This window comes from Acinonyx jubatus, chromosome B1 (genome assembly GCF_027475565.1).
Source record: "Acinonyx jubatus isolate Ajub_Pintada_27869175 chromosome B1, VMU_Ajub_asm_v1.0, whole genome shotgun sequence".
Classification (NCBI taxonomy): Eukaryota; Metazoa; Chordata; class Mammalia; order Carnivora; family Felidae; genus Acinonyx; species Acinonyx jubatus.
The window spans coordinates 102,989,135-103,005,646 of record NC_069382.1 but is presented as its reverse complement, the minus strand read 5'-3'; the positions used below and the strand labels follow the sequence as shown (position 1 = coordinate 103,005,646).

The 16,512-nt window shown below is 37.3% G+C and overlaps 1 protein-coding gene across 2 annotated transcripts in view; it reads right to left on the bottom strand.

Annotated features, from left to right (window-relative positions):
• PRSS12 (serine protease 12) overlaps positions 1 to 16,512 on the bottom strand; it is a 76,670-nt gene that overhangs the window by 43,636 nt on the left and 16,522 nt on the right. For both annotated transcript variants that reach the window (XM_027063474.2, XM_053217008.1), the window contains 2 exons: positions 12,210 to 12,360; positions 982 to 1,160 (listed from right to left, as the gene is read on the bottom strand). In XM_027063474.2, coding sequence (XP_026919275.1) covers positions 982 to 1,160; positions 12,210 to 12,360 — 330 coding nt within the window. The remainder of the gene's footprint in view (positions 1 to 981; positions 1,161 to 12,209; positions 12,361 to 16,512) is intronic.

Genomic DNA, 16,512 nt, shown 5'->3' with positions numbered 1-16,512 from the left:
ATCTCTGGGATCTGAAAAGTAAATGGTCTCTTAGCAACACAATCACTTATTAATGTAATACTTTACAGTCTGCAAAACACTGCTACACATTTTACCTCATTTGACCATCACAGTAACACTACAAAATTACACTCATTTGAAAGAGGAGGAAATGGAGACCCAAAAAGATGATGTTCTCTGGCTTAAAATCTGGTATAAATTTTATATTTCTATTGTATATAAACATGTTATTCTGCTAATAAAAACAACAGCATGTATAGAAATATATAAATAAAAAGGTATAACTTCAGCATTTCATGGGCCCTCCAAAGTTTTTATTTTCATTTTTTAAAGAAAGATTACAAACCCCACTTATTTTCTTCAAGTTCTTTTTACCATAGAAACAATGGATTTGTGATGACCCAACTTCTTGTCTGTCCCTTTCCCCCTTCTTCCCACAAAACATGTAAGTACATATGCAAACGCACTTATTTGTACTCAGACATGCCCTTCTTATGACACATCCTGACCAGCATGCTGCGATTTGGAACAGTTGGAGAGGTGAGCGCCGGCAAGTTAAGTTGGTTCCTTTACTAGTGTGCTTTACCCGACAATCCCATCAATATGGTTTCACCAGTTAGGAACGTATTCTGAGACAAGGCAGGTCAATAGATAAAGGAACTAAATATATACCTAGTATATGAAATTTATCATTGCACACTGATTTTGATTATTGGATTTTTTTCATTATATATTGCAACAAAATTGTATTTTTAGGACTGTATAGCTTTAGGGTGACAAATTCAGAAATATTTATGAATAAGAACATACCATTTTAATACACAGCTTGTGTTCATTTGGGTTTTTGTTTTTGTTTTTTAGTTTTATTTGTAGGATTTATTTGCATGCTCATTTATATTATCTTGAATTGAAGAGAAAAAAAGGTAAGCCCAGATGGTGGTGCGGGCAAGAGTTGGTAGATTAATGGGGTGCAATTCTTACCTGTCAGAGGGGTACAGGACACTCCAGCATCTTCTTTATGGTCACAGTTATGCTCTCCCCAGGAACTCTTTGGACATTGTTCAATAGAAAGCTCATTCCCAGTACAGCGTACCTCATCCAACATTATTGGACCAGAGCCTTCCCCAAAATATGCCTGGTTCCATGCTTTGGCAATGCCACTGAACAAACATAAGAATTCTGGATTAGACATTAAAAGTTAGTCTGACATAATTTCTTTTACCCCAGTAAAGGCATATTTATGATTAATCCATACTTCCCCTTACCAATTCACTCCCATAGGTCATATATGACTAGCTGTATTTCTTTCTTGTTCATTTGTTACTCTTTATATTTTTGGCCATCACAAATGTTTTAATTTTTTTTTTTAAATGTTTGTTTATTTTTGAGAGAGAAAGGGAGACAAAACACGAACACGGGAAGGGCAGAGAGACAGGGAGACACAGAATCCTGAAGCAGGCTTCAGGCTCTGAGCTGTCAGCACAGAGCCCAACATGGGCTGACCTGAGCCGAAGTTGGACGCTTAACCAACTGAGCCACCCAGGCGTCCCAGCCATCACAAATGTTTTAGACTGCTAGTTATCCCCCAACATTTACTCTCCTTTTCTTCATTAGAAATGGAACCACAGATTTTTAGGAGGGCAATGGCTATCCTGAGTAAAGACCACATCTCCCAGCCTCTTCTCCTTCCAGATGGCTGTTTTAAAATACACAGAGCATAACATTTACCACTTTAACCATTGTTAAGTGTACTAAGCACATTCTCATTCTTGTGCAACTATTACCACTACCACCACCCATCTCCAGAACTCTTTAATCATCCCAAACTCAAACTCTGTACCCATCTTAGATGACTAAGTTTTGACCAATGATATTTAAGTAGAAGTGTTGTCCTATATCACTTCCAGGAAGTATCTTTGTTCCACTCTCTCCTTTCTGCTGACTGCAAGGCAGAGGTGATGGCTAGAGCTTGAGAAGCTATATTGGTCCATGAGGTGCTATGTTAAGAATGACAGAACTACAAGTAAAAAAGAGCCTGGGCCCTGATGATTGTGGAACCACCATACTAGCCTTGAGCTGGCTACCTCTGTTCTCTTGAGAGAGAAATAAACTCTTATCTTGCTTAAGCCACTGTTATTTTCAGTTCTCTGTTACTCACAACCAAACATATTTCTAACTAAAACATCTCTTCACTCAAATTTATTTGTACTAAATTTACTTCTGCCACAATTCAAAGTGATACCACATTCTAGAACGTCAGATTTCACTCAAGATGATCATGATTGACTGTCAAAATGATTAATAACTTCAGAAATTGCAATTTCAACACCTTTTAGCCTTTTAATTTTTAGAGTAGAGCATTTATATTCGTGGTTATTCCCCATTATTTTAATTGCCTTTTTCTCACAGCATTATAACTACCTTGAGAATTTAAACCAAAATATATTGAAGGGAAAAAAAAAGTTTGCTAAATGTGTATAATACCCCAGCAATGGCAAAGTTTTAGATAATCAACTTCATGGTTAAAGAAGAGCTTATTTGACTAATCTAGATACCATGGAAGTTTCTTTTAAGAGAATGTGTCTAAAACAAACCCGAGGGGTGGCTAGGTGGCTCAGTTGGTTAAGTGTCCAACTCTTGGTTTCTGCTCAGGTCGTGATCTCATGATTCGTGAGATCAAGCCCCGCACTAGGCTCCACTCTGACAGTGCAGAGCCTGCTTGGGATTCTCTCTCCTTCCTCTCTCTGCCCCCTGCCCTGCTCATGCTCTCTCTCTCTCTCTCTCTCTCTCAAAATAAATAAACTTACAATTAATTAATTAATTAATTAAACAATAAGGAAAACCCCCAAACATCTGAAAGTTAAACCCTTTAATACCCTTTATTAAAGGTATTAATAAAGTTAAGCTTTTTAAATACCATTAAACCAAATACTTGTTCCATTATCACTTGACCCACTTCCTGTTTAATATCCAGAGATTCTGCAAGGGGAAAGATAAAGGAATGTTTATAGGAAGAGGTGTGAAGAAAGCTGGAGGAAAGGAAAAATAGGTAGCTTATGCAGCATATTTTGGTGGAGTTAAAATTTTTTAAATTTAGAATCCTGACACTTGAGTCACTACCTGATATTTGTCATACAGTAGCCTCTAAGAAGACTGCCCCAACAAATATTAAAGATTAATATCTAGAGGTAATCAGACAAATGTGAAAGGAAAAAAAATAATCCTAACACAAATGAAATTATCAAATGATACAACTTGGTGAGTGAATTTGTTTTGCTAGGGGATACATATGGCAGAACAAAAAGCCATTTCTACTCTTCTGGAAAGAAGGAATAAATGCTCAATTAATAGGATTTTTTTTAATGAAGTTTTCAGTTGTTTCAATGTATGTCTATGTGCCCACAGAAGAGTGTAATATGGACACACATATACATGTTCATATATTACTGACCATGTCAAAAAGCTTATTCTTTCCAAGCTGAATCTTTGAAGAAGAAAAGCAGATGTGGAGACAGGCCTTCAGATTCAAATCTGGGCTCTATTTTTACCAATGTAAGCTGCCCCGGAGAAGTTACAAAAACCTTCCAGGCCTGAAATGATTCTTTTGAACATAGGGATGATAAATGTTCCCTTGCAGGGTTATAAGAATTAAACTGATGCAAAGTAGGAACTGAATAAATGTTGGTACCTTTCCCAATCTGGCACTTTCAAGAAGCTTCCCCTTCATGGTTGATGAAGAGCATATTTTTCACTGCTAAGCAATTTATCTAAAAACCATTTGGCATTTGGTTTAAACAAACAGCATAGTTTTTGTTCTCCCTGCTCCCCAAAGGTAGAGTCAGGCAAGTGGTGGGCAGGGTTGAATCAATGAAAATCTTAACATTTTCTGGTTTTAAGGTTGCAAACATGTTTTAATTAATTAATTAATTAATTTGTTTTGAAATCACTAAAAAAAAATTACTTATGGAAGTAATCTGTAGCCTGTAAGATATTGGACAAGTCTACGTTGTTTTTTTTTTAAGGACCGTAAGATGATGGCCCAAAAGATCATTAAGCTATGACTTACATCACTCAACTTGGGATTCTTGTGGCAGAGACACAGATAATCGGAGGCCAAAAATTTCAAGCCTTTTAGTGCACGTAAGGCATTTTACCAAAACAATTGTAGTAACCAAAAAAAATTTTTTTTCTAAAGATAGCATTTATGCTCCCAGAAAAATATATTCTATACCCAAATGATCTTGTAATAGTAGTCTCTAAGGCTGTGAATAAATTAAAATGTTTTAAGTTGCCCATAGTAGAGTAGATATCGCCTTCCAAAAGAAAAGATTTTCATATAACATTCACACGGAATTGAACATGGGAACAGTGTAATACCCACTGAAAATAACTCTAAAGTCATGTACTGATGGTGAGTTAGTCCAGAATTTGGAAGCCTGAATAACTGAAATGTATTATTTTAAATATGTTAATATATTTACTAAGTTTGGTTCAAAGAAGGGAGGTGCTTAGAGATGCATTCCTGAGACCTGCGGCACCTTTTTTAACAGGGACAGTCCAGGATGAAAGCAAAGAATCTGATCCCTTGCTGTGGCTCCTGAGCAGAGATCAGCAAACTCTCACCCAAGGGGTAAATTCAGCACACCACCTGTTTTTATATGGCCAGGAGTGAAGAGTGGTTTTTACACTTTATAAATGGTTGAGGTAAAATCAAATCAAGAATATAGTTTTTGACACAGGAAGGCCATATGAAATTCAAATTGGACTGTCCAGAAATAAGGTTTTTTGGAACAAAGCCACACTCATTCCCAACTTACTATCTATGGCCGCCTTTGTACTACAAAGGCACAGTTGAGTAGTTGCAAAGTCTAAAGTACTTACTATCTGGCCCTTCACAGGAAAAGTTTGTTGACCCTTGCTCTAAAGGAAAGAGATTAATGAAAGCAAATATGAAAGCTGATGTAGAGAACACTGAAAGTTGGAGAACACAGGCAGAGGAGACAGGATGACTGATGAAGGTCATGGGGAAGCCAGATAGGAAAGCTTTGGAGAAAGGCAGGTTAACAGCCTCCTTGGATCATTGCCCTGGGATAAATGCCAGGAAAGAAAAAGATCTACTGAAGAAAATTTCAATGGGTACAATTCACTGAGCCAGGATTAGGTGCTATAAGGAATATGGAAGAATATAAAATATGGAAGAATATAAAATTTGATCCCAACTCAGAAGCAAAACATAAATTTAAGAGGGTTTAAAGAGGTAAATATTGAAAGAAAGAAAGAGAAAGAAAGAAAGAAAGAAAGAAAGAAAGAAAAGAAAGAAAGAAAGGAAGAAAGAAAGAAAGAAAGAAAAGGAAGGAAGGAAGGAAGGAAGGGAGGAAGGAAGGAGGCACCTGGGTGGTTCAGTCATTTAAGTGTCTGATTTGGCTCAGGTCATGATCTCATGGTTCATGGGTTAGAGCCCCATATTGGGCTTTCTGCTGTCAGCACAGAGCCCACTTCAGATCCTCTGTCCCCCTCTCTCTCTGCCCCTCCCCAACTCATTCTCTCTCTCTCTCTCTCAATCTCTCTCTCTCTCTCTCTCTCAAAAAAAAAAAAAAAGAAACATTAAAAGGAAAGAAAGAAAGAAAGAAAGAAAGAAAGAAAGAAAGAAAGAAAGATAGGAGAAAGGAAGGTTAAGAAGTCACTAGAATAAAAAAGACCATAGTGTAAGAATAACATCACCTTGGGACAAAGAGGATTTCCTGAGCAAGATAAGAAACCCAAAAGTCAGAAAAAAAAAAAAAGTGTAATTTAACCACATATAAATTTAAATACTGTATAGCAAAACACACCATAATCATAGTCAAAAGGCAAACCAACAAGCAGGAAGAAATATTTGTAATATATAACAGCAATCAAAGAAAAGAACTCCTAGAAATTAGTAATAATGTTATAATTACATTATAATGAAAGACAAAACAACCAACATAAAGTAGGGGAAGGGAGAAGATCAGTCTATTCACAGAAGAAATATTCATGGCTACTGAACAAATGACAGGTCAAATGGTCAGGTAATGGTCAAATTAAGACAACAGGAATGTATTCTTAGCTAACATATATTTTTAGAGATTTAAAAGATTAGTATCATTTTTTGTACAATATTTAGGCTAAAAGGTTACAGACTGAAGTCTTTTTATTCCCTACCCCCCCCCCCTCCAAAACCAACCCTAAATTAATGATTAGCTGGGAGTGATTCAAGATAGGCTGGGCAGAGTAACTGAAATATATTGTGTTTCAAATATGTTAAAGATCATGTGATAAAGGTCCTAGGGAAAAACAAAAGGCCTGATTAATTGCCTCTGAACTGCATCTCTTCCTTAAGGGAGAACACAAGATACAGAGGAATAACCCCCTAGTCATGACTCTGGGGAAAGTCATCTATGATAAAATGCTCTCTTAAAACACTACTTGGGGGGCGCCTGGGTGGCTCGGTCGGTTGAGTGTCCGACTTCAGCTCAGGTCATGATCTCACAGTCTGTGAGTTCAAGCCCCGCGTCGGGCTCTGTGCTGACAGCTCAGAGCCCGGAGCCTGTTTCAGATACTGTCTCTCCCTCTCTCTATGCCCCTCCCCTGTTCATGCTCTGTCTCTCTCTGTCTCAAAATAAATAAACGTTAAAAAAAAAACACTACTTGGGTGTTTTATGATCTTCCTTATATATTTACATATTTTCCATTATTTATAAATATTTTAATGATCACAAAATGTTTAATTGAAATAAATTAGTCAGAAAAAATTGAATAAATCTGATGACAACAACAAAAATGTGAACCAGGAAACTATAATGCAACACAGACTACGGTTTTCTGGCTTATTTTCGAGTTTATTAAAATTAAGAAGATAATTTTACATATACACATATTCCTTCAGAGCCCATAGTATTTCCTGGTGTCCTCGACTGTGCTGGCTTTTAGGGAACATCAAAGAAGCTGATGACTCTGCTTTTACAGAGATTGGGCAATATTGGGAAAAGCAACATAAAACTCATGGACTGTTAAAGTCAAATAATTGCCACGTGAATTTGATAAAGCTGTGTGTTCTTTGTCCTTCCCTTATGGAAATTATTCCCACACCAACCCCCAGCAGTTCATTTGTAGTAAAATTTCCAGTGTGGCCCACTTTCTTACCTTCTGACCACAGAATAAATTTGTGGAATAGGGGTGCTCTAATATAATACATTGATTTAATAAATCAAGGTGTTTTTTTTTTTCTGTAAAGCTATTTGACCTACATAACAGCAATGCCCAATAAACCTCTGATCCTTATCCAAAACATTCTTAAATCTATTTAGCTAATCTGATTGTATTTGTATGAAGTTTGTTTTCAAAGAAAAAGACCAAATAAATAGCACCATCTAACTAATTCAATCCCCAGGCTTAGTTACTACTTTGAGTAGATGCAAAATAGAGTCGGGCAATTCTATTGTGCAAGATTATTGTTTGTTAGGTTATGAAAGGTTAGTCCTTTCACTTCAAATATCAGTGTGTGACACTTATAACCTATGAGTGAAAAACCTCGTCTTTAATGATCAATATCCTAGGTTTCTCTCTGGAGAACAAATCCCCTGCCTTTCCAATAGTGATATTTGATGTACACTGAATGCTTACTGCATGCCAGGCACTGGCCTAACAGCTTTATATGTATTAACTCATTTAATCCTCCCTACAACCCCATATTATGATCCCCATATACAGATGAGGAAACTGAGGCCCAGAAATTAAATGATTTGCCCAGCATTATACCACCACTGGATAGTAAAACTTGTCTGGCTAAAACAGAGCTAACTCTGAAACATTTTGCTATCTTACAGCCTCTTGGGGGGGCATTCTCAATGAGGTATCTATGGCACCTCAAATGTAGTCTATCTAAAATGTGTCATCATCATTTTCTCCCTACAATTTACCTTTATCTCTTGACTTCCCTATTTCTTTCAGGTCTATATCGGTATTTATTCTTAATAACACCTGGCTATTTTGCAAATACTATAACATGAAAGAAAAAAATTCTACAGTGGGAACCATAAGTCTCAAGATTCTGGTTCTCATTTAACAGTATGACTTTGGGGCTTCAGGTAATCACAGAGGGACTAATTTCCTCTTCTGCCAGACAAGGTCTCTCTCCTGCTCAATTACTCCCTGTACTAAGTTTATCTTTATGGTAAAATCTATAAAATGTGAAAAAATTAATGAACAGTAAAATAAAAAAAAGGAAAGAAGTATTTTTTAAAAGCAATTTGTACCAGATTTTTATTCTGATCACTCAATAAAATTGTTCTGTAGATAATTTCATAGCCAAAAAAAAAAAAAATAAAACCCTAAGATGTGTTCATAATTTTTAAATTCCTATGTAAATTATGGCATATCCACACAATAAAATATGATGTCATAGTTCTAAGATATGCTTTTAAGGGTTTTGAAAGACACGGGAAATGTTTTAACTGCACAAAAGGAATTCTGATTAAAATGTCTCCACCTGAAACTTCACTGTGTACATATGCATTCTCAAGTCAACTTTCTGACATCTGGCTGCCTCCTTTCCTGTTCCTCATCTTTCTCCAAGCTCTGAGTTAATCAAATTGAAGTATCAAAAGTACAGTAATTTCTTTTGTATTTAGGAAGCTTGCCAGCTCCAAAAACTCTACAGACACCATTAAAAGATGAAAGTCAACAAAAACAGCGTCTCGCAAAGAAATTGTAACTACCACTCCAGGGAGGCATGATGTAGTTTCCCTCCGGGAATTCAACAAACAAATAAGACTGAGATGAAATTTGCTTAAGAAAAAATCATAAATCCAGACAAGCAACAATTACGCTGTTATCAACCATGTGCCATTAAAAACTATTTCATTTGAGAGGGCTGTGCCATTAAGTAAGCAAAACAGATTCTAAAGGAAGCACAGTTGCAGAATACTGCTTTAATGCAAGCTTATGAGGTAATTATTAAATCAAGTGAAAGAAATCCAGCAAACAATATCAGCTCAGGGCCTCAGAGTACTTACAATAAAAACAAATGTCTACCAAGCTGAATTGTTGCTTGTTGCATAGGCTCATGGAGGAGTTTTGCTGCCTTGTATATTGGGACATATTTTTCCTTTCTTTTACTTTTCTAAACATGAATCTCCTCATACAAAACAAAGCAATAAGGGGCGCCTGGCTCAGTGGGTTAAACATCCGACTCTTGATTTCAGTTCAGGTCATGACCTCAAGGTTGTGGGATCAAGGCCCACGTTGGGCTCTGCACTGACAGCAGGGAGTCTGCTTCAGATTCTCTTTCTCCCTCTTCTCTGCTCCTCCCTCGCTTGCATTCTCTCTCTCAAAATAAATAAATCAACATTTTTTTTTAAATATAGCAATAAGCTAATGCTCAAGAAAGATATAAACACATGACCCTCACATGCGTTCAATGCTAATATAGTCTTCCTGGTGATTCCATCTCTACATTCTTTCTATGCAATAGACTATTGTTTGTCAAAATGGTCCCTGTTTAATGTAATGTGAAAAAATGTAAGTGAAAAAAACTTTTTGGCTCTAAAGAAAATTGTACATTTCAACATAAATTTTTAGGGTCATTTCTATGACTGTAAATATAATTAACATTCACAGTGTGTCTGTGAAATTTTTTTGCATTTTTCTAAGCAATGAAACCTGCCTCTTCCCCAGAGAAATATATTAATAATTAAAAAGCTTTATAGCTTAAATACAGAGTAATCCATACTGCAACTGGTAATGTTAAATATGCTATTACTATACCCTTAACGTTCTTAAAATTTTTTGCAAAGATGTAAGTTTTTTAGTAACTAACATGAAAATCAATTAGTACACCAATGATTACACAAGCGATAGCCCAGTAAATATACACATACAGACCCTAGAATGTTTTAAAATATGAAATTCATATTTTAATTCATAAAACAGCTAACTAAATAGAAGTTCTGCATAGAAAAATAGTGTTTGATAATCTTGCCACCAAATACTTGGTTCACTTTGAATGTTAATAATATCTTTCAACTAGGGGCGCCTGGGTGGCTCAGTCCAGTCGAGCATCCAATCATGATCTCATAGTTAGTGAGTTCGAGCCCTGTGTCGGGGCTCGGTGCTGACAGCTCAGAGCCAGGAGCCTGCTTTGGCTTCTGGGTCTCCCTCTCTCTCTGCCCCGCCCCACTCGTACTCTGTCTCTCTCTCTCAAAAATAAATAAACATTTTTAAAAATAATGATAATATCTTTCAACTATAACGGTCCCTAATTTGACTGACCTTGATAGCTGATGTATATTATATACTTGTTACGTGTGCTAACTGCTCTAGTACCTGTGTTAGACAACAGCCCCAATATGTTAGGAGATATGTTATAGATGAGGGAATCTGACCATGAGATATTCTATAACTCTTCTCATCTCCAGAAGTAGGACTCAAATCCAGGTTGTTTTGAGAACAGGGCACATGCTGATAATTTTATGCTGTGTTGACTCCAACAACACCTGGACACTTTTAAAACCTAGTCTCAAAATTTAATGATTAATAGCAGTTTTCTCAAAGGGAACTAGTTGGCCCTATTTCTGACCCGCCCAAAGAAAAGGATCATACCAGTAAACTTAACACCAGTAAACTTAACAGTAAACTGATCATTGTAAGACCCAGAGACACAGGATTTGCCATGCTGTTCCCTTCCCACACATAAACGGTGAAAGAGCGGGTAGGTCCCAGAATTGGTTACAGGGGGACTATGTATCTTCACAGTGAAGGACTGGGCCAATGACACCTTAACCCAGTGCCTGTGCTCAAGCTTAGCCTCAGCAGTGGGGAAGACCCCTGTTTGTTCTGTGATGCAAGAGGAGAACACATCCCTTTTGATGGTTCCTGGCCAAAATACTTGCTTTGATCTAATCAAGCATTTGGATCTAGCCTCCTATTTCAGGAATTACAAGAGCCAGAGGAGTAAACTAAATGACACCAGCAAGAAGAAATGAGACAAATCCAGAAGATAGGACATTCCCCAGAACAACTGGTTCTGTCTCTTCCGCAAGTCAGTGTCATGAATAACAAGAGGCTGTTCTAGATTCAAAGAGACTTCAGGTACACAACATCAAGATGCACTGCATGATCGTGGACTAAATTCTGCTTAAGATAAACTGTTGTCAAGGACATTGTGAGAGAACCACAGGAAACTGAATGTGTGCGGTATTAGGCAATGTTAAGAATGATTACCAATTATATTAGTTGTGATAATGTTGATTTGGCCATGTAGCACAGTGGTCTTACTTTTAAGAGATACATACTTTTAAGAAGGGAAAATGTTAAGATGTCAATATTTTCCTTTAAATTGCTTCAATATAAACACAGAGTTTTGAAAAAGAGGGGGATCAATTGCAAAACAAATGAGTATAAATGGTTTAAGTTTCAAAAATCATGATTCACTGTCAAGGATTATGCTTAATTGAAAAAAATATGATACATGAACAGAGAAGCTTTGATCTCAAGAGGCCTCCCCCATCACTACCACCTACAAAGTGCTAAATGAAAAAATTTACAAACTTGAAGTAAAATATCAATTTTGAAATTTTTAGGCTTGTGAAACCAATGTTCAGAATCACTAAAGAAAAACAGATTAAAAATCCAAAATTACAGCATGCTATTGCAGAATAATCACAACTTGGGCAACATGGTATGTTGATTTTCATACTGCTGTTTTTATTGTATATGCTTCATTCATTTCCACACCTTCTGTGGGAATTATTTTCCTTGCACATTAATAAACATCCTTTGTTCTAAGCACATACGTAACAAATAAGAAAGCAAAGTCAAAAGTTTAGATAATATTTGGGGAGAAGAACCGAACTTCAGTCAAAGCCTAACAACCAGTTTCATGAGATGACTTCGGTAAGTTGCTATGACTGAGGATGCTGGTTATTACCTAGGAGCAATGTAAAGGCCACTAATGAACAGTAGTAAAAGGCTGAGATTCTTAGGGATATAAAATCAATTGGATTCAGACACAGACAGGGAGACCTATAAGTACACATAAATTTTCTTCAGGGAGCCTACAGCCTAGTACAAAGATCACCAGGTGGCTTTTTCTATTCCTCTGAGGAAATGTGCAATTTAAATACATGGCACCTGCCTCTGGGTATGGAAATAACAGATTCCAAAATTTAAAAACAAGAATAAAAACAAACCTCAGGCCCAGCTGCCTGCAGATCACTTCTGCATCTGCTTCATCCCACTGGTCATCACAGACAGTCCCCCACTGACCAGCATGGTAGAGCTCCACTCGGCCTTCCCGGATGCTGCTCCCACCCACGAGGCGTATGACAGGAAACGCTGGGCCTGTTCCGCGTGAGATTAGAAACAAATTAATTAGGCCAACATATCAACATTGACTGATAAGATTAGATATATTCTATTTATTTGCCATTCTCAGTAATTAAATCATACTTATTAAGCCACTTCAGTGATTTGGACATACACATGCACGTGTATTATGTATTATGTTATTCTTCATCAATTAAAATATTCCAAACTGGGGGCACCTAGCATGCAACTCTTGATCTCAGGGTTGTGAGTTCAACCCTGAGTTGAATCCCCCATTCATGTGAGTTCAATCCCCCATATTGGGGGTAGACTTACTTAAGAAAAAAATATATATATAAAAATTAAAAAAAGTACTCCAAATTGAATTATGTTCATTTAAATAGCTCTTAAGAGGAAGTAGTCTAGGGGTGCCCAGCTGACTCAGTTAGAAGAGCCAGCAACTCTAGATCTCGGAGTTGTGAGTTTGAGCTCCACGCTTAGTGTAGAGATTACTTAAAAAAAAAAATATTTAAAAGAAAAGAGGAAGTAGTCTAAATTCACTTTTCCCCCAACAACCTCAGAAACCAGAAAAAAACACTCAAAACTGTAGTTTACTGGAAACACATTTGATTTTAATGATATTGTAGTAGTGACACTGATTTTTTAATTTACAGTGACTTGAGCATTACCAACATGTAATTTTTTTTATTATTTTAGAAAGAGAGAACAAGGGGCAGAGGGAGAGAGAGAATCTCAAGCAGGCTCCACACTCAGTGCAGAGCCCGACATGGGGCTCAATCCCATGATCCCGCAATCTGGGGTCATGACCTGAGCTGAAATCAAGAGTCTGGTTGCTCGGGGCGCCTGGGTGGCTCAGTCGGTTGGGCGGCCGACTTCGGCTCGGGTCGTGATCTCTCAGTCCGTGAGTTCGAGCCCCGCGTCGGGCTCTGTGCTGACAGCTCAGAGCCTGGAGCCTGTTTCAGATTCTGTGTCTCCCTCTCTCTGACCCTCCCCCGTTCATGCTTTGTCTCTCTCTGTCTCAAAAATAAATAAACGTTAAAAAAAAAATTAAAAAAAAAAAAAAGAGTCAGGTTGCTTAACTGACTGAGCCACCCAGGTCCCTTTTTTTATATTTGCAGAAATCAAGTTGAAGTTAACACCTAACTCATTATAGCAAGGTAGTGAACATTATGGCCAATACCTGTAAAAAACAATATTGAGAATTCATTTGGATATGAATCAGTTCATATTCATTTTCTAAGAACTACCAAAGGTTTCTCATTGCAAATTCCTTATTATGGTCCACAGTGCCCTGATCTAGCCCTTGTCATTATCCTGAATATCTCTCTCTACTCCTGGCCTCCTTCACCAGGGTATATGTATGATGCCCTCATCCTTCTATCCTCAAAATACTCGAAGTTGACTCCCACCTTAGGGTTTGTACACTTCCTGATTCTTCTGCTTGAAATAATGTTCCCACAGATCCTCCCCTGGCTGTGTCCCTCAGTTTTCAGCTCTGAATTGTCCTTTGCTTAGAAGGCCTGCCCTGGCTACCCTAGCTAATGAAGTACCTTAAGGTACTTTTCACTATATTGCCTTCTGAGTATTTACTTTATCTAAAATTATCATTGATTTATTGGTTTACATGTCAATTGTCTGCCTCCTAACAGCTAGAAATGAGGACAGAGATAGTGCCTTTCTCTTTCACCTGGGTATCTCAGGTTCCCGGCATACAGAAGGCACATAATGAATATCTGTGGGCTGACTGGCTGACAAGTGATAGCTAAAAACCTAGAAAGAATATCCCAAACATGGAAAAATAATTAGCAATATTCATTCACTCAGTTCTGTTTAACAAACAGATATTAGGCACCTGCAGGGCTGCAGGGCATTCACAGGAGCACTAGACAGACCCCACCTTCACGAAGTTCACTACCTAAGGACATGAACAAAGTGAGTACAGAGAAGAGATCATCAGGAACCTGTAGGGATTCAGAAGCAAGGTAGTCTGGGAATCTCTTCTGAAGAAGCTGTTATCTGAAGAGGGCCAAGGTGGATGGATGGGATTTCAAAAGTCAGAGATGGGGTAAGTGCATTTCAGGAAAAATGAACAGGATGAGCAAAAGCACAAAGAAGCACAAAGGTGCATGTGTTTGGGAATAGTAAGCCAGGATAGTTTTTCTAGAATAAAGGATGTAATATGGTAAAAGGTTCAGAATAGGCTGGGCCCCTATTCAGAAATTTAATTGCAGCTTTTGCCAAATGCTAATCATTTATCCACATGAAACAGTCTTCTAATTCCTCCATAGTGTAAGCAGCTGTCTGTAAACGGTATTGGGATATTCATATTTATATTTTGCAGCACAGATTCAGACCAGTGAATATTTACATTTACTCATTCTGATCTTTAGAATATAGCTCATTTATATAAATCAACTAGTACTTATAATTTATAAAAGGATAAAGATAGTTTTAATAAATATACATGTTCTCAATATTGTATACTAGCTTCTTATAATTAACTGATGGCTGACTAGTGGTAAGAAACTTAAATTTGCATATTATGTTTATTTTTCCTTTAAAAAGCTTGGAAAACATAGAAAAAAATGATGGAAAAATGTATAAGTTTTTTAAGTTATTATATTCTCCCCTGCCTCCCCTCCCCCTGCCACTGTGGTAAGCTTGGAGATAACAGAAAAACAAAAATTTTTAAGAGGAAACTTAAAATCACCTACAACCCAGAACCGTATGGCATATTACCTTATTGTGTGTGTTTTCATGTTTTATTTTAAAGCATGTGGGCATTTTTCTGGCTGTATAAGTAATTGTGAAAATATTAAAAAAACTCAAAGACCAAATGACATCAACATCCCACATCCTCCCGACAAGCACACAGAAAATCATTTGAAAGAGAATTCAATGAGGTAGTTGACTCATGTTTAACTTATGGATAAATAAAACTCCCAGACATGTTCATTAAGATTACTACTTCCTATACCCAATACTGCTACCCAATCTCCTACTTAGGAAGTGTTGGAAAAGCAACAAAGACTAGGTGACAAAACACTAAATGTAATTTGCAAACTAAAAAAAGTGTATTTATGGTCTATCACTGTGCCTTGAAGTAGACTCAGTGTTTGCTGATTTGAGCCTTTCTCATTCTCATTGGATCTTTTTTCACTCTCACTGCTAACTTATCTCAACCTCCTACATTTTGATAGATGCTTATAAATGACCTTAAATTTATCTTTGCAGTCTGAGTATAAACAGGTGGATAGATGACAGAGAGAAGAAGGAATTTTCTTAAGTAGATAGATATCCTGAAAGAAAAATAATTAGTTTTCAACATATTATTTACTTCACTATTTGAAAAATGTTAAACATTTTACCAATCAGGTTGAACATAAAGTACAAGTAATAATCTACAAAAAGCAGTGCATTATTGAGCCCAATTTACATCATCCTTGAGGCAGCAATGCATAAACATGCACTGCTCAAAGCAGCATTACCCAAAAGTGGAGAATCAAAGGAAGAAAAGGAAAAATTTACAAAACACCAAGATTTAACACGCATCTGGCCCACTCAAAAAAGAACTGTGGTTCTCTGAACACATACCTGTCCCCTATCTTCCAACTGGTTCTCCCAGCCAATTCATAGGAATTACTTTAAATTGAGACTCTGGTTTTTTTTTGTGGTGAGAAATTTTTCCATTCTTCCCCTGATATTTGTACTCCAACAGAAACCAATGCCCTGGGCTGGCTGCTAGCTTTTTAGGACCTGGGATATCTGATCATGCTTCCGTCTCCAAGGAGAATGCAAGAAGGGATGCTGTGACAGTGTGCTGTGACAGTCAACTACCTCACTGAATGCTCTTTCAAATGATTTTCTGTGTGCTTGTCAGATCATTAAAACATGATCCCCAGGGGCACGTCGGTGGCTCAGTTGGTTAACCATCCAACATCGGCTCAGGTCATGATCTCACGGTTTGTGAGTTCAAGCCCCGCATCCAGTTCTGTGCGGACACCTTGGAACCTGGAGCCTGCTTCAGATTGTGTCTCCCTCTTTCTCTGCCCTTCCCCTGCTTACACTCTGTATCTCTCTCAAAAATAAACATTAAAAAAAATTAAAATATGATCCCCAGAAAACCCATCAGCCGTCATGAAAAGCAGCTAGTCCGTCCTTTACTTA